This window comes from Thunnus albacares, chromosome 17, assembly GCF_914725855.1.
Source record: "Thunnus albacares chromosome 17, fThuAlb1.1, whole genome shotgun sequence".
In the NCBI taxonomy this organism is placed as follows: domain Eukaryota; kingdom Metazoa; phylum Chordata; class Actinopteri; order Scombriformes; family Scombridae; genus Thunnus; species Thunnus albacares.
Genome location: NC_058122.1, coordinates 21,399,950 through 21,418,799, shown reverse-complemented (window position 1 = coordinate 21,418,799; position 18,850 = coordinate 21,399,950). Strand labels below are relative to the sequence as shown.

The 18,850-nt window shown below is 41.5% G+C and overlaps 1 protein-coding gene across 2 annotated transcripts; it reads right to left on the bottom strand.

Annotated features, from left to right (window-relative positions):
• Positions 1–144: 144 nt before the first annotated feature.
• mylk5 (myosin, light chain kinase 5) lies at positions 145–9,388 on the bottom strand. Of its 2 annotated transcripts, none has more exons than XM_044331662.1 (17): positions 9,029–9,388; positions 7,168–7,311; positions 6,468–6,620; positions 6,112–6,297; positions 5,639–5,674; positions 4,344–4,471; positions 4,069–4,222; positions 3,666–3,977; positions 3,473–3,581; positions 2,841–3,044; positions 2,511–2,728; positions 2,304–2,427; positions 1,483–1,635; positions 1,272–1,401; positions 1,087–1,174; positions 814–954; positions 145–465 (listed from the first exon to the last, which is right to left on the bottom strand). In XM_044331662.1, the coding sequence occupies exons 1-17, from the start codon at positions 9,162–9,164 to the stop codon at positions 260–262; spliced, it is 2,622 nt and encodes an 873-aa protein (XP_044187597.1). In that variant the 5' UTR covers positions 9,165–9,388; the 3' UTR covers positions 145–259. The 2 variants fall into 2 exon arrangements, with proteins under 2 accessions (XP_044187597.1, XP_044187598.1); XM_044331663.1 differs by having other exon boundaries at positions 9,041–9,388.
• Positions 9,389–18,850: the final 9,462 nt, after the last annotated feature.

Sequence of the window (18,850 nt, the reverse complement as noted above, 5' to 3'; positions counted from 1 at the left end):
TTAAAGACAATGTATAACCACATCTTGGTCCCATGAAGAAATATCAACCTTTATCTATATACTCTGTAACAATATTCATCTGTAGTTTTTGTACAATAATACACGTAGAAATATATCCAGCCACAGTACAGAATGTCCAGCTTTGTCCCTTTTTTTGAATTAAAATAAGAATCTACAACAAACTGTTCAAGACTCAAGAACATTATATTTATACTTGTGTCTCCGTCATATGCAGTAAGCATGCATTGATGAAATGAATCTACTGTTGAACAACGAGTTTGGCTGAGCAGGATGTCTCTCCGTGGTCATTGGTGGCTCTGCAGGTGTAAACGTTGCTGTCCTCTGGGCCGACTTTGACTAGAACCAGGGTACAGCAGCCATCTTCCTCATATTCTATCTGAACTGTGGATGACTCCTCCACAGGCGCCTCCCCGCACAGCCACACTACCCCTGGGTCAGGATATCCTGCCAAGATAGATGGGAGGGGGGAGGACAGGGGCAAGAAGCAAAAGTCTTCATGAACTAATTGTGAGCCAAGATCCAAGTCCTACAGGCCTGAATGCTGACCGTCACATGACTGAATGGATATATTGTATCTGAACATATTTATTTCAAAGCAATAGGTCTGATAATGGAACGTATACAGTGTGTGACTTTTTATTTCTACTGTTTCATGATTTTACTTGGTCAAAACTTCAGATTTGAATATTTAACTGTCAACTCAAGTCCAAATCAGGTCCCTAGTCCTCATTTTTGTGACTTGCAGTAAGTCTTGAGCTCCTGAATGAAGGAAGATAAGAAGTCTGTGTGTACCTGTGACGTGACATGAGAGACGAGCACTGGATCCCTGAGCTACTGTCTGGTCCTCCAAGGTCTGGGTGAAATGGGGTGGCTCTTGCATCTTGCGCTCCAGAGACTCCAGGGCATGCTCTGCCTCCGGACTCAGAGGTGATGCTGGGCCAGAGAGGAGGAGGAAAGAGGAAGTAGATGGAAAAACGGGTAAAACCCCAGGAGCGCAGATATAGCCCGGTTAGACAAGGAAAACAAATGACTCTGATGAGAACATAATAAAATAACGTGTCTCACCGTCTCCAGGGCTGGTAGGAGATACAGAGCTTTCACCTTTAGACAGCAGAGCCATTCTCTTCAGGGCTAGCATGGCCTTGCCTGCTTTCTATGATGCAAATATTAAAAAAAGAAAAGGTCAGAAAAGAAAAACAACATTTCAAACTCAAAGAAAAAAATAAAAGTAATGTGCTGAAATGTGTTACCTTCCACTTCTGCCGGGCTAGAAACCTCTTCATCTTCTCCTTGGACAGACACTTGGTGGCGGCATGATCTCCAGACTCAAATGCAGCCATCCAAGGGTGGGCGAGTGCCTCTTTACAGGACATCCTCCGCCTGGGAAACACACAGAGCTTAAGGTTAAGGTCAAGATGGGGTCTGGGATGCTGTGCAATAGCTGTATGATTATGACATCACCTGGTGTCCTTGTTAAGCAGGGAGCTAATGAAATTTTTGGCCTCGTCTGTGATCTCTTCAAAGCTCTCATCATCGAACTCCCACTGGGCAGCTGTGACCAAGGCCAGGGTCTCTGCATCGCTGTTACCCTGGAATGGAGACTCGCCACTCAGTCTGACAACCACAGAAAAAGAGCAGTGTTATTATATTGACTGTATCAGTCTATATCCACTAGGTGGTACTAAAAGGCTAAAATTCCCAAACCACAGGCAGTCAATCCATCATGACTATCAGTACCAGCACAGTCTATTATGTTCTGTTCAGTTTCTCAAAGTGTTTTTCTGGTGTTGCAATTTACTAAGTCCCTCAAGACTGATAGGTAAAGTACTGGGTCAGTTTGATAGACATGGGTCCAACTGACTCAATCCTAGTTTGATGTGACTACTGTAAAAAGTTTTGCAGTCATTGTGTCAGAAAATCAGCTCTCACCTATTCAAATATCAAGAATATGCTGCATTTGCATGACACAAAATATATTTAAAGGAACATCATGACATTTTGGGAAATACACTTTTTTCGCTTCCTTCTCAAAATTTAGATGAGAAATTCAATACCACTCTCTTGTCTGTACAACAAATATAAACCTATTAACAGTAGCCGTTAGCTTAGCATATTACAAAGACTAGCAACAGGCTGGTTCAAAGGTAACAAAGTATAATGCAGGCATGTGAGTGGATTGATCTTTTCATTTAACTCGCAAGAAAGCAAATAAGTGTATTTCCCAAAATGTTGAACTATTCCTTTAATGTAGAAAAGGCTATAGGATTAAAAGTAGGACTCACAATATATAGCAGATGACCCCAATGCTCCACATATCAGTGGCCAAACCCACAGGCTCAAAACTGATCACTTCAGGTGCCACAAACTCTGGAGTCCCATGCATCACCTTCAGAGGTGCGTCACCATCTGTTAAACATAAAAGGTATAATTTGGTGCTGAAACACACACCAGAATAACAAGTAAACATTTGAGGGTTTTATTTCACATACCGAGCCTGCTGGCTAATCCAAAGTCAATGATCTTTATTGAGGTGCCAGTGGTGTCAACACACACAATGTTTTCAGGTTTGAGGTCCAGATGGACAATGTTTTGCTGATGCATGTAGGCAATCCCCTCCAGGATCTGCTGCATGTAGCGCACACTGGCAGGCTCTGTGTGCTCAAAGTTATCATCCACAATACGTTCAAAGAGCTCCCCGCCTGCTATACTGCAGACAGACAAACCACAGGGGCAGCAAACTGTTATTAAATCTCTTTGTGTTGAAACATTGCAGGTGCTATAAGAATTCATCCACTTTGGGCTTTCATGACGATACTCACAACTCCATCACCATGACCATCTCAGGCTTGTGATCATACGCCGCCAGACACTGAACCAGTTTGGGGTGGTGAAGGTAGTTCATCAACTCTATCTCTTTACGAGCAGCCTCCCTCTCCTTGGCACGTCGGCCTTTGTAGAACTTCCCAGCATACACATGTCCGGTCACTTTGTGGGTTAGTTTATACACCAGTCCGAACTTTCCCCTGATGAAGAGACGTGTTTAGTCTTTTTTATTTCTAAACCTCAAGAAATAAAATGTGAATGTTGTGTTATCATAGATCTTTAAAAAAGTGAGGTATTGTAATGAAGTAAGCCCATCACAATGATTTTTTCTTGAGTTATAAAGGCTGGCAATCAAACCCGGAAAACAGTCTTCAGATCTGTGATTTTAGTATGACTGCAACCACTGTTGTACAACTGTTGTTAATACGGTGAGAACCATGTCTCTACATGCATGCATTTTAATCCTCCCTCCTTTGCACTTGGCAGGACTTCCATCCCTTCCAGACAACCAATGCTAATAAAAGGAAAGTCTGACGCTGAAATGTTCATCCTATTTTCTGTGGAAAGGCACTTATCAATTCTCAACAAACCTGTTTGGAAAATGGGTTTTGTCCAGGCAGATACTTACATTCCCAGTTTCTCCTGCAAATTGTAGTGATCTGTGACTTTGTGAGATGAATCAACAGTGACACAGGTATATTCTTGAGGACCCTCCTCTTCTTGTGGTTTGTGTGAATCTACACACACAGACACAATAGCTGTAATAGTAGCCTCATTATATTTGCCCTATTTTCATATATGAATAACCCATATCACCTTACCTTTCTGCTCCATCTTAACCACTGCTGATACTGGGCCTGGCTCACTTACTCCCACTGTGTTGTAGGCCCTCACCCTGAAACAATATTCCCCTTGAGGCTGCAGCCCGGAGCACACTTTGTATGAAGTGCTCTTGCACTGGGCAGTGAGTTCACTCCAGTCCCCAGTCTCCGCACGTCCTTGGCTCTTTAACTCAACCACATAACCCAGGACAGCGCTGCCACCGTCGTAGCAGGGGCCCGACCAGGACAGTACAAGGCTGCTGGCAGTGATGAGGGAGATCACAGGGCAGGAGGCAGGAGGCTGCGGCTTCTCTGGTGGGACGATGATGAATACACCGCTCAAAAAACTGCAATATTACTTTATATGTAATGTCTTGACACTAAGGAGTGTGTGTTGCCTTACCTATGACAGAAAGGGTCAGTGTGTGTTGTGCTGAGCTTTTACGGTCCTTCACTACAACAGTGTAGCGACCTGTGTGCTGTGGTTTAGCCTCCGCTATAACAAGTGTGCTGCTCTGATCAGTATTTTCTGCCCACAGCTCTGGACCATCCACTATCTGCAGATAAAAAGTAAGGAAAAGAGAGAGGAGGAGATAAATACTGACAGACAATGGAGACAAATAAAGTTGGGTGGTCAGAAAGTGGATATTTTGTATACTAGCCTTTAAATTACAGCACCTGATCTTTGTTTCTGATCCAACAGGACACTACAGGTGGGCTGCCGGTGAAACAGCAAGTCAGACGGGCAGTTTGTCCCACCTTCACCTCAAGGTGCTGAGGGGGGTTTTCAAAATGTAATGCTGGACCTGCAAAGACAAAACAAAGTGAGTGTTTTGACTTCGGTCTGCTGATTCAATGTAGTATCATCGGCTGTGTTGAAAACATCAACTAAATGCCTGTGACGTCACACTGCAAGGAAGCTATGCAGTGTAGTGTGACAGTGTCAGATAAAGACAGAGACACAGAGAAAATGTCTACTAGTGTAATGGGATTACGTGATCCGCGGCATGGGATGTGTGCTGTGCGGTAAGACTGGAAGTGCGTTACTTCCCCTAAGACCCTTATTGTTATAGCCTACAGCACACCAAGTGTCTCAAGTGGAAACCAATGCAAAACACAGATAACCTTCCCCCAATACAAGTACAACCAGTCCTTGTGTAATGAAGCGTGTTAAACAATGTTAAGCTGGATATTTTCACCTGATCTTTGAAGACGCCTCTTTATCCTGGTTCCATAATAAGTTTCACAACTATTTACAAATGTCCTTAAAGGAAGGAAGTATGTGTTTTTCTCTTGGCTGAACACACATTTGAAGTCATTGTACTGTATCTTACAGTTATATTAAATTATCATGTGTTTACATTAGACTAGAAAATTCCATATATGAGCTGAAGTCAATGTCACACTGTCAGTATTCAAATACTTTGGCATCATGATGGTGAATTTGCCTGGAGACAATCTGATAACCCCATTAGGTTTAAATGGCTTAAGTATCTACATTCTTCTTTATTTACAGGCAGCCTGATGTTTAATTATTACATCTCCTTCTCTTGCCCTCTCTTATATTTCATGTAAATCATTAAGTATTATCCGTACTGTATCAATATGACGTGTCCTTTGCAGTAATAACAACCATTCAGACCTAATTATGTGAGCTTTTATGCTTTCATTATTGCAGCATACACCCCAAGGTAAAGTTTCCCAGTGTATGGAGGCACAATAGCTTGGAGTTCGACAACATAACAACAAGAACAAAGGCTGAAAAAGTGCATGTGTAGCTCAAGGGCACACCACAAACACACAAACACACACAAAGCAACAGACTCTAATCAGTGAACATGGATAATAGAAAGAGCAGCAGACAATACGGCACTGAACAAGGAGAAAGAGAAGTAAGAGTGAATAGATGGTGGAACGACAGGTGCATTGCTTGGTCATTTGGAGGAATTAAAAAATGAGTGTGTGCTTCTTACCTTTCCCCGAGTTGGCTCTCTTCTTTGGGATGACTTCTGCAGAGAGAGATCAAGTGCAGGTAGGTTTTAACGGGGGAGGATAGAGGTGTGGCCCTGTTCTGTCTATGGCTATCAGTTAACAGACTCAGCAAGTTTTACTGTGCACTGTGCACTGTCCACTTCCCTAAATGGTGCTCACTTGGGACTTAAAACCTTTAGTGGGTGTATCAAAGAGCTATATTGTTGTAGAAGTCCTGCATAATCCTACTTGTATACACCAATCGCACAAGGACAGGAAATGATGCGTTTCCTTTTTTATTTAAAAATATAACATGGATATCCGGAAGAGGTTAAAACAATGGTGAAGGGGCCAATATATCTTCCTGGGGTATCAAAACATGCAAGACTTTTTGTGATGTCACAGCAATACATACATACATTGACTTGAATTCCTAAAATGCCCACAAATGATTAAATATCAATAATCTGATTACCTCTTGGAGATGTGACCGGACTCTGCATGTCAGAGTCTGTAGGCGAGGTACAAGTGGATCCTCCTCTGAGCTTTTGTGGCTCAACTTTGTGAGACTGTGGTGACTTTCCATTTTCCATAACGCTCTTGGATGCAGAAGTGGGGATCTTTGACACGCGGTTGTGCACACCACAGATGGTTTCAAAGTCTGGATTGGTTGTCAATAAAAGAGAGGAAACAGAGACAACAGACCGCAGGACATCAGAAATGAAACTCTTGCTTGTTTGCTATTAGCAGCAAATGGGAATTTATGAGAATTAGACAGTTTCTTATGTCCATTAAGGAACAGTCACCAATGTGTCTCAATGTCCACCTCACCTCTGACGAACACAGCGGCGCAGCAGGATGTCTTCCCTGCGCTGTTTTCTGCCAAGCAGGTGTAGGCACCTGCATCTTCCGGCAAGCATTCCCTCACCACGAAATTCACCTCCCTGCCATTGAAGGAAGGAATCCCAAAACGAGCCACTTCACCTGCCCATAGGAGCAAACAAACAAACTAGAAACACTCTCATTCATTGGCATAATGTGCAAGAGCAACGAAGAGAATGAATGTGAGGAAGGAAGTCCTGAAAATGAGACCACATATAGGATCTGTGGATCAATCATTACTAATGCATGTTTCACGGCCAAGTATTGTTTAAATTCTGACCAACACCCCCGTTTCTCAAAATACCAAATATGAAAGGCTGAGTGAAGCATAATGTGTAGACGATTATGTTTCCATTTGATGAAATGGTGCAACCCTAAAAGATAGCATCGTTTCAAGGTTCATTTAGTCGTTGTGTTGGAACAAGCACAAACAGAAACGGTACACTTGATGTTACAAAACAGAGTAGATATTCCCCCCAAGATTTACAGCTTAAGGTCAAATTTAGGGTTCAAGAGTTTACAAGAGGTCAGATGGATCTCACAAACTGCTTCTCATAAACCAAATGTAAGTTCTTGCTGCTGTTATTTATTCTTTAAAAAAAAAAAAAAAAAAAGAAGCTGGAATTCAGAAATTGTTGTCCCATCTCACCATTGTGCAACCACGATACTTTGATAGGCTGACTTCCTGTGAGAACCCCACGTAGCGTGATGTCACCTCCCTCGTCCACACAGCAGTCCTCCAGGGGCTCTATGAAGACGGGTAGATCCAGACGTTTACGAGAGGAAAGAAACCCTGAATAGGGAGAAGAAGAGTTAGACACAGAAAGAAAATGCAACATAAGCAGGAGGATTCATAATGAGTGTTATGAGTGATCCTTCCCTGATTGTATAGAGCAAACACAAAACTTCACTTAACTGCATCCCTACTTTTCAAAACATGACAGAACTTAACCTGATATAAATTTTCACAACTTTACTATCTATAAAAATCAATTAAGTCTAGTGAAACCCTAGTTTTTACAAAAACGATCAAGAGTATGATGTTCCATTCTGTCATCTACCATAACATTTCACACTACAAAAGCTATTATTTGCTCTTCCTTTTGTCTTTAATTTAGGTAACCACTGCCCAGAAAACCACTAACATCTATTCTCTCAAACATAGTTCACACAGACTGGCCTGTTTCATTTTTATTTCTTTTTTTTTTTTTAAAGCCTTTTAGGAGCAGGTCTTGTATTGATACAATATTCTACTCTCACTGGACCCAGAGTCGAGTTCTTGTTCGGATATTAGTCGTACAGAGGTGGGTATTCAGCGAAACTTCACTCCCTCTGATTCTGTAACGTTTTATAAACAAGAACTTATCATCAGCAGCGCATGAGAGTAAGCAATAGTCATTACAGAGGCTTGGTCAGGTAGGAAATGTTGTGTAAAAGTGATCCTATCTGATTGTTTGATGTAATGTTAAGTCATATACAGTATACTAGTTATGGTTTAACGAAACAGGTGTTTTACCATTAACCTTTAGCCGAGGATTATACTGCTGAATTACTTACCGTAGCAGACGCTGACTGCTTGTTTTATCATGCATCATACTTTGAATTGCACTTCTGCACTCAGAAACACTGAGGGGTGGATTCTCACACTTTTTTCACATCATGCTTATTTAACCTTTTTTTTTTTTACAAGACTTTTTTTTAGAAGCTTTTATATGCATGTCAACTATGTCGGTAACTTAGTTCAACTTAAGTGTTGCAGGATTATTTAAAAACTGTTTACCGCTGTTGAAAATGAAACTTTCATAAACACCATTGGAAACCTCAGACATGCTCTGTGGCCGAGGTGACATATCTGCCAGTTTCTGAAATGCTGACAAGTAAAGCATACAGTAGAAGGTGTACATCTGATAGAGAGATGTTTGTGTGATAATGTACACCAGATGACAACTTACTCTGAAATAGTTCACTTAAGCAGATAAACATAGACATATAGACAACAACATCATATCTAACTAACCAAAACTTTAAAACTGGCTGTGTTATGTCTTCAGATCAGCCTTTGAGGTTTCACGACAAAAGTCACATGCCCAAAGTGAAAAAGATGTCAAAGGTCATGTATTCAAATAGGAATCTAAATTCAAATACTGAAGTTTTGAGAACATTAGAAAAATGATATTCAGTGTGGGCTGATATGAAAGTGAAAGAACAAAAATGCAATAAAAATAATCAGATAAGTGAACATTTAAACTCAGGAGAAACAGCTGATATTAACTTTGATAGCAACAAATATGGAGTTATCCTCTAGAAAATAATCTCTTTTTAACACCAGGAGGAAATTAAAGCAAATTTGTTGCAGTGCACCAACTGCTATCAGGGAGCATTACCAAGCTCAGACTTGTCTATTCAAGTACTGACATTAATAACATGGTAAATACTACCAGTTGAACGCTTTCCAACACAAACACACAACCTTGAATTATTAATCTCTGCTTCTCTCATGCCGCCCTTACCTGTGTCAGTACCTTTTTCTGTGGTCCTAGTGTCAATAGTTCCTGGCCCATTCCCTGGTGCAGCCGATGCATGAGGAGACTTGATGTGTATCCTGAAGGTTGACACATAACGCTGTTTGCTGCCATCACCACTCATGTCTTTTGAAGAACAACCCCAGTCTCTTAACGGAAATAATAAAAAAAAAACAACAAATAATTTACACAGTCATTTCCCAAGCTGATTATCACACTTCCTCTCTTTGTCACTTCTGTGTGGGCCTCTGCTGCTTTCTCTGTCTCTGTCTTCTGTTAAACCAACACTGTGTCTGTTTCTCACTCTCTGCTAAGCCAGTGCAGCTCTGACCTCCCTACTAACACTTCTCTGCACATGTTCAAGCCCTTTTTCTCTCACCCTCCCCTAATCTAACTCCACCTACATCACAAATCTTTTTGTTTTCACTTTGGCCATTTCAGGCAGGGTAGACATCTCCTTATCTCTCCAAAATCACTCCAATGCAAGATCCCCCACCCACTACTCACACCCCCTGTCTTTATTATCATGGCTAATAGACACATACTACATATAAACAAGGAAAGGCAGGAAGAGGAAGAGTGGGAGGAAGGAGGGGAGACTTATCTACCCACCCAGCCAAAGGTCGTATTGTCTGCTGTTTGTTGAATGCGCTGCAGTTTATCGATTTCCATGTTTGCCTGCTCACTTATCAATGCTGCAACTGAACTTTGTGATACCAGTGACGCTGGCATTGCAGAGGGTCATTTCACGCCTGTGGGCTGTAGAGCTGTGATTGGGAACAACAGGCTCATAAATCCTATGTAGCTTTAAGTGTGAGTGCCTGCCCCGGTACAGTATATCCCAGCACACATGGCAAGGTGTCTGTTCCCGGGGTAATAGCGTCACTTCAATAGACCCACCTGCTGCGATGGTAACCAGAAGATCTCTCAAGAGGGGCCTGCTGTTGTTCTCGTTATGAACATATGTCGTTGTTGAGAGAGTCAACCTAACAGAGCAGCACTAAGACATCACACAACCTGCATCATTTATTATAAGATGCGATCATGAGGGAACAAATGTGTCACAATTATCAAACTTAACATGTCTGAATCAGTTTTGATGAGGGGAGAAAACATTATTAGAAGTGTTTTATGTCAGTGGAGATAACAGAAGCCCACCGTGGTGATTAAAAGATCTCTTTCCACTCCACTCCCATCCTAGCCTCCCAAATTCCACATCAGTGATCACACAGAAAAGCACTGTGTGAGGGGCTTGTTTTAGTTTCTGTGAGGAGTGAATTCCCAAATCAAACATTTACCAAAGGGCTGCACACACAGATACACCATTGTAAAGACCTTTTCATAGTGTAGATATATATGAGTTTCAATATTTTTTTGGGAATCATTGCTGCCAAAATAACAGAAGTTATGAAACATATGTCAGTTTGCTGTGAAAAGAGATAAGAGATAAACCACTGCAATTCACTAGAACTTCAATGTGAAAATGAAAAGTTGCCAAAAACAATACTCAACACATTAAAAAGACACAGACATCTTCCATGCCTTGTTTGCAATTACTGTATGTAGCCACAAGCCCCATCTAGCAAAGGCAGGATTGGCAGATGAATCCACAAGATAATCTGTCAAACCATCATGGTGTCTCCCATCACGTGTGTCCAAATACCCTGCTGTAGCACACATTGTCAGACACTGTGTGAGTGACCGTGCACACGGCAGTCATGCATCCAATGAAGGGCTTCAATCTGATTGTAACTGTGTTCATGGGCCCCCTAGTTAAAGCTGCAAATCGTTATGATGCTGGAAGAACTCAGTGTGTCACAGTACAAAATAAAATCAGGGACAGTTATATATATATGTATTGCACACCATGACAGACATTTTATCTAATAAGGTTTGACTCAAAGCTGAAAATAAGACGTGACAGCTTCCTGGGAAAAAGAAAACACACGCTGAGAAAGTTGGCAGAAATACTGAGGCTGCTGAGCTGCTCATTAAGAGGAAACAGAGTGATAACACTGCATTTCTCCCACAGAGCTGTGGCCTGTAGGAGCATAATTAATGTAATTTAGGCACTGGGGCCACTTACTGCACACAATAGGGCCTGGATCAGGGAGGAGACATGCTGACTGACCCATTACTTCTACGATGTTGCCCCCTATATGTGTTGTAGCTTTTACCAGCAGCTGGTATGCATGCAGGTAGTTTGATTTGCTCTCTGTCCTTGAATGACTGCTGTGATTTTAGTCCCTGTCTTTCTAGAGCTACCCCCCGTGACTCTTCAGTCTGAACATGAGGGGATAGATGTGGACTAGAGATAGTCATAACAGAGTGAAGGTCTGCTGATAAGAATCTTTGTGTATCTTAAAAGTGAAACTGATGCAATGTGAGTGAATTCGAAACTAATAATAATGTTACAAAAGACTAATTTTCTCATGAAAGACAGAATGAAAAATATGAAAAATACCCTGGCACTGTTATGTACTGCATGCATGACTAAATACAATATGGGAAGCAAGATGGTGCAAACTTGTCAGCATGTTTCTTGACATATGTTTGAGGACGTTGTTGCAGCCGTTAAGCTTATTTAAAAGATGTTTAACTGCAGACAGTTGTAGAATTAAATAATTTGGAAAAGGTATTGAACTAATGCATCAAACAATACATGAGCAATAATAGAAATTGTATAAAAATAAGGAAGTATTAAACTAAGAAACACAGTGTCATGAAAACTGGTAGCAACAAGTAGCAAGTAACAGGAAAGTCATGAATGCGTTGTTATCTTCTGATGGTTTGACAAAGCTATTCTTTATCCATCTCATAATTGTATGTGTTCATAACACCATATCCTTGACTACTGATGGTGAACAAAGGGCACAGTCAATCAGAAAAGACATAATGCTAATATTTGTGATATTATTAATGATACATGTCTCCATAAGTCTCCATATCAGAGAACTTATGTCTTGTATGGGCCAAATGTGTGAGATTTATTGCTAAAATAGGAGAAGTTGTGAAGCATATTTCAGTAGGTGCTGCAGTGGAAGCAGCCTAGCCCAGTCTCTGCTCAGTATCACACTCTTTTTTTTTTCCATTTTCAGATATAGAGACTAACAAATTGTAAGTCTCTACTACCATGACATATGTGAAAGTACATTAATCATACAACAAGCACTTACCTTTACATGATCGGGCATGCACAATTGAACTTCAGTGCCCTCTGGTGTCAAATTTCTTTGCTCGCTTTTTTATAAACCAGCTCTTGCAAGTGATGGCAACATACTGTGCCAATCAGGTTGGGTAAGGTTGGATTTCCCAGTAAGAAGCTGTAAAACATGGCCATTCATTTAGAAAAGCAGCCAAAGGGTTAAACAAGGAATCCTAACAACCACTTCACAGTAATGATCTAAAAGCTGCATGCTCAGCTAATTATTCCTCTTCTGTGTTGCTGCTGGCAGGGGACAGTCCTTCAGTTTACACCATCGCTAAGAATGAAGACACTGGCACCATCTAGATGTGAAGTATGTACACACAAGTAGTACTTGTGTGTACACTAGTACAGCTTTTCGGCTGATTTCAGAATGAGCACTAAACCACTCACAGGAACTAGATATTGTGTACTTTGCAACATGGTACTTTCCACTTTGTTAATGCAGTAATGTTCCTGTAATTCTTAAATTCTGCATTGTAAAAGTGCTTTAAAAGAACAACAAAATTCATGGTTTCAATAATCTTTCTTTATTTTATTTGAAGGTAATATGTTGTTAAATATATCCCCTTAGCTGCAACAATAAAGATATAATAACAGCGACTGAATGGCATCAAGCATTACTCCATCCTCTCCATACATACATATTTTCCACACCCCCCCCTTCTCAACCAGCAGAGTTGTGGCTTAAATAACCTACTGACCTTTCCCTCCTTGTGCTTGCTTGTTAAAGCAGAAAACATACAACTATTCAGCAACAATATTATGAAGCTTCCAAGGAAAAAATGTAACACTTAAGCTGTGACCCCTGCCGTCTCCCGCAGCAGCTGCCTCTAAGGCTTGCTGGACAAACAGTCAGCATTCCTTCTGTCTGTACTACTGAGAGGCCAAAGCTGTTGTGTTTTCTGTTGGCTGTGCCACCACTCACTATTCTCACAACTATTCTCACACAAGTGGAATGAGTTTCTTGCAAAGGGCTTTTTTTTTATGAAATAACGGACTGTGAAACTAAAGCCCAACCAGCATTTAGGAGACACCACAACATTTACATATTTATGTATGCATGGTCACAACCTTTAAACAAAACTAGAACACCAAATAATTATTTATTTTATTGCTGAGGGACCGTGTCACCATGTTGTAGCTGTGTGGTTTATTTGTTAAGTGTTTATTGCAGCAGTACATGTGCCAGAACAGCAGAGGGTGTTGTTCACCATAACAATATTAACATTGGCTGTCACTGAAGGAAGATCCTTGAATTGAACGTTTGAAACACAGAGCGCTCAACTAAATCCATCTCTCTTCAAGTCTTCAATTCAGTCTCTCAGTTAAGATCACATTACGCTGCCCTTGTCTTCCGAAAATACCATCTTTTCCTGTCAGGATTTCTAAAACCTTATAATTTCTCTTCCTGAAATAGCAAATGAGCTCTGGTGAGGTGTCTTTTAAATGCTGACCCTGTTGTGCAAAAGCTCCTGTTGTTTTACGCTCTGTTAGTTTCACACATTGACCGTGACTGTCTGGCCCAGCAGTCCTCGGGCCATTCCAGCCGACAGCTCGACATGTGCAGGGAGAGTCGCCACAAAATAACCACACAGGATGCGCAGGAAAACCACTAAACTTCTGAATATCTCTAAAGGAAATTACTAATGTGCATGATTTGGGAATACTGGCCTTCCTGCTGTTTCTCTGACTGGGACATTGGAATGATAAGATTTTATCTGGTTTGCACACTGAGAATTTATGCATTAGAAGAGTGATGGCAAAATAGTTATCTATATGTTTCTGTTTTGAAAAAATCATATCGCAGTCTTTTACATTCGTGAACATGCTTAGTTTAGCAGCTCTTTTCCATGAGAGAGAGAGAGAGAGAGAGAGAGCATTTGTGAGCATGTATGTGTCTATGTGTTTAACTCCCACCTTTGCAATGAGGCCCCTCCGCTACTCTGTTGTTGGTGAGGGCCCACATGGAAGCGATTACGCTGTGCAGAGAGTGAAATTACAGAGAGAACCTACAGAACTGGAGCCCTTCTATAACCACTCACTCACTCACTTAGATGTACACCCATGAACACAAGCTCAGAAACATATACAGCCAAGTGAGCACACACACAGAGATAGAGAGACATGGGCACACACATACACACACACACACACACACACACATACACACTCACAGAGGAGCTCTGCTGCCACCTTGCCTGAAGCTGTTCATTTCCACCGCTGGCTCTGTTGGGACAAGGCTGCAGTGTGCTTCCCTCCCCGCCTCCTCTCTCCTGGACTAGAGTGGGACGGGGCCAGGGCTGTAAATTCCTCAGAAAGAGCTGTTAAGAGGGCCTCCATTAAAACAGGGGGGCCGGCGCTCGCCAGAGAGGAGCCGACTCAATAAGTCATCATCGAAGCCTCAAGCCTTACTGGGGCCCAGGGGAGAATAACTATAGTCACAGACTGGATTAGAGCATTACTACCTAGTTTACCTGGAAATACAGGTGCTCCTAGTGCTGCAATATCGCATTATTGGGCCAATAAGAATGCTTTTACTGCCCTGTAAAGCATCTGTATAGGTTGGTTTGCTTATCAATTAATAGCACAATGATTACTTCCCCGGCCGTAAAACTCATTTTTAAGCCCCTGCTGGATAGGAACAACACTGCCTTTGGCCCATTGTTATTTCAAGACATTGTTACCTCCTCTTTCCTCTTGGTTCATAAAAAAGCTTTGATCACGAGCCAAAATATCAGTTGGAATAATTATTACAGTATTTCACAGCAACATAGGACATAGTGTAGGAGGGGGAGAGAAGTTCATTATATCCACTGATACTGCATATTTCTGCTTGAATAAATGTGTGGAGTTCATAGTACATACAGAGTAGTGTGCAAAATACAGTAGATTCATTACAAGACACATGGACATTATAATACATGACTCATCAAACAGAAAGCTTTTGGTCTGTGAGTGTGTTCATACTTTAAACAGTGACCCCAGATCACTGTAGCTCCGCAATATTTTAACAAATAAATACTGGCTGCATCAAATTTCAATGACGTTAACACAGTAGCTGGAAACACCAGACACTTGTTCCCTCCGTCGTGTGTTATCATTTGCTACTTGCGCCATCACTTGGAAAGTTTATGAGAGTGGCACGCTTGTATACACATTGTGGTGTCTGGATGCACGTTAACCGTTCCCTTCCCTCTACACACACTCCTCCCAATCAAGCCCATTATTATCCCAGGCGTGCTGCAGACTCCCAAAATATCTGTCACACAGCTGTCGGCACCTCTCTGCTCAGCAGCTGGAGAGGCTCTGAAGTACTCCCTCACTTTCTACCCTGATAACATACACCCTTGCCCTGAAGGACAGGGGTGAGAAAAAAAACAAAAAAACAACAACAACAACCCTCCCCTATCATTGCAGTTAGTCTCCTCCAGTCTGTTGTGTGTGTGTTTGTTTTCACCCCTGAGTGGTCTGTGCACTTATGAGCAATAAAATCCTGGACAAATGGTGTGCATGAGGCATGAAAATGAGCCACCAAGAAAGTAATGCTAGGGAGCTTAGTACAGTGAACCTCTTTCCCCAGTTTCTATTATATTTGCCTCTGCTGCAAGAATTTAATCCACATGTTGATCTTATTTAGGCAATAAGGTATGAGAGGCTGTGTTTAGTGAATTTGGAACAGCTGTTGATCTTGATGAAAGCCTAAAAAAAGAGACCGGGAGGACAAATCATCATAGTAATATGAAAATAAATGAAATACTGACGAGATATATTTCATTTTGGAACCATGTTATTTTGTAAGTCTTTTCAGGGGCTTAACAGTCGTTAAAGATGTCAAACCCCTTTCTTAAAAAAGAAAAGTGAAGAACAACAACCATTACAACCATTTTTTTTTCTCTTCACTTTCTAAATGTCTCCGAATTGAAGCAGAGTAGGGCAGATGTCAAGTATAAAAGTGAATTTAGTGGACACGAGATAAACGGAGAAAAGCAGGACACCTCCTCACGGCGACTGCCAGAATCAGAATTTATGGCTGGAGGCCCTGAATCAAAGTCAGAAAACTGAAATGTACATTTAAACCTACATTCTCCTGCCAACTTGTTGAGCTCCATCAATCCCACTCACAGCGTCCGCCTCTGAAAGCAGTGATAGGAGGAGAAAGAACATATTGCACTTCCTGTTGAGATTTCAAGGGAGAGCAAGACAGATAGATGTAGCGTGTGCTCTGGAAAATCTCAGCTGCTCTCCTATGGTTAGGATAATGTATGACTGCAACTAATCCAGAGTTAGCCTTCAGAGCATGAGTTCTTCTTGAGTTTGTGCCAAGATTTGATTAGAAACAGGCTTACTACATGTCTGGCTCTTTTTTCTTTTCTTTTTTTTTCTCATTTTTTTCCTCTTTTCCTCAGTCCTGATTTCCTTTGTTTGTAATGTTTTCAACCCCCTCCATAGACCTTATATAATTCATATACAGTAACACTACTAAAGGAAACCGAGAAATGCGCGCCGCAATCACATGCACTTGAACAAAGGCTTCTCAGTAACAGTGAGAACACTGGCGCTTGTAACTAACATGATCCCTTTTTCTGACATGCCAAGGCCTTCTTCCAATACGAGCGACATCATAATATCAACTCGAAAAGCATTCTTCTTGTCTTACCCCCGGCTTGTCCCTTCTTGCCCTCGAGCGAGCAGGAAACGGCTGCATGCAAGATTTAAGATTTGAGATCAACAACATGGGAGACGGCTGCCACAGAAGGAAAAAAACAAAACAAAAAAAAAACTGGGCACCAGCATTAAAGAAAGTACAATTAGAGTTATCTACTCTTGAGAACTATCAGCTCTTGCACAGTTTGGTACAGTAGCTTTGTCACAGCGTTTTCACTATAAATGTACGTCTAACATTTCTCTGTATGTAGAGAAGGTCAAGACCATCAGGTAAAGTCTGTGTAAAACCTCCCCAGATGGGTCATGCAACACCAAATTTGATTTTGTGAAAAGCTTTTTTTTTTTTTTTTTTACCTGGCACACATGCAGTGCATCTGATTCCATTTACAATAGTTTTGATGGTCTGAGATCCAAGCTTTTACTTAAAATATTCACAAAATCATAGATGTCTCTCCTCATTTAGATTCTCTTTTTCCTCCTTTGTTATTTTTCCCTGGAGAAAGACAAAAGCAACCAAATAATACAGATTTTCCATCGTGCTCTCCAAACCCCTCCTCCCTTTAACCCTAAAACAATCTGACTCTCTTTACCACCAGCACCCCACCCACATGCCGCTTCTCTTCATTCTCTCACTCTTCACTCGTTTCTCTGCTTCAGTGCAAAGCCAAACAAGCCAGCCATTAAGTTGAGTTAAGCGCAGGAAGTGGGCCTTCGGGCCAGGCGGCACTGTTTACAAGGAGCTAGTCAGGTTTCAGCAGCGCTTTGAAGTGAGCAGCACACAGGAGACTGTCTGTCAGTAGGCAAAGGCCCAGCGCCGCTCCACTGACTCACTCGCATTCCCCCCATTCATCTGAGCGAAGAGAGGGAAGGAGGGTGGAGGTAGAGGGGGTGTAAAGGGCAGAATAGAGAGAGAGAGAGAGACACAGGTTGATTTATGGTCTCCCACCGTCAGAGTACCTGTTCCTACCTTTAATCAAATTTACCTGTCTGTTATTACAACCCATCTGTACTTAACCCCATATAGGGATACAAGGAAGACAAACATCAACTTGTCCAACAGGTCATGAGATATAAGAAGAGATTGATAGCAGCTATATGATCATGTCAGTAAATATATACTATATATACATGATGCGCCCCCTCTAAACCTTTTGCAGTAAAGTAAGTGATATGCACACACTGTATTTGCGTGCATGTCTTTAAGGTCTGCTTCTAGCCCTGAGCCTCTGCTCTGAGGCAAGAGGATCAGTTTTCTCCAACACACCCATCTACTTGATGACATCACCGCGGAGAACGTTCAATTTCAGCCATGCATGGCTTGGGGGATTCCAACTTGGCAGAGAGCACAGTGGCTGCAGAGAAGTAACACTATAAGCACAAAGCTGAGCAACCTTGTTTTTTCTTCACCCAAACAGGCAGGCAGGAACATTTTCACACCTATGCAACAGCACAGACTTCGCTTGCCAGATTGATTCCTGTTGATTTAACCAAGACCTCTCTAACAAGTGGCAAAAAGAAAAAAAAAAAAAAAAAAAAAAAAAAAGGGTTTCTCGTTTTGTTTAGCACTTGAAGGCGATGTTGGTGTATGTGTGAGGAAGCCCTCCATTTGGAAAGGTCTCAATGTTTGCACCGGAGTTGCTGTCACATTCTCACAGATTGGCACCAGCTTCTCAGACACAAAACACGCATATGTGAAATCTTTCAAAACCCCTGATAAGCAATTAAAAGGAAAAGGTTTGTTCAATTGACAGCAGCTTCAGTATAAACTAATTCCTTGTATTTCCCAGAGGGCTATAGTCTTGTATAAGCTAATTTTCATTAAGAACTCCAATAATCTGCTTTATGGTTGTCTGCCAGTCTGAGGCAACAGATGTTCAGGTGTCACACAACCCTCACCCCCTTGTGAAAACAACATGGCTGTCCTTTTATCAAAGAAC

Coding starts and splice junctions, on each gene's coding strand:
- mylk5 (XM_044331662.1), bottom strand. CDS start 9,164: ATGAGTGGTGATGGCAGCAAACAGCGTTATGTGTCAACCTTCAGGATA. Junction 3,978..4,068: donor ACTGACCCTTTCTGTCATAG/GTAAGGCAACAC, acceptor TCGTCCCACCAG/AGAAGCCGCAGCCTCCTGCC. Junction 466..813: donor TCTCTCATGTCACGTCACAG/GTACACACAGAC, acceptor CTATCTTGGCAG/GATATCCTGACCCAGGGGTA.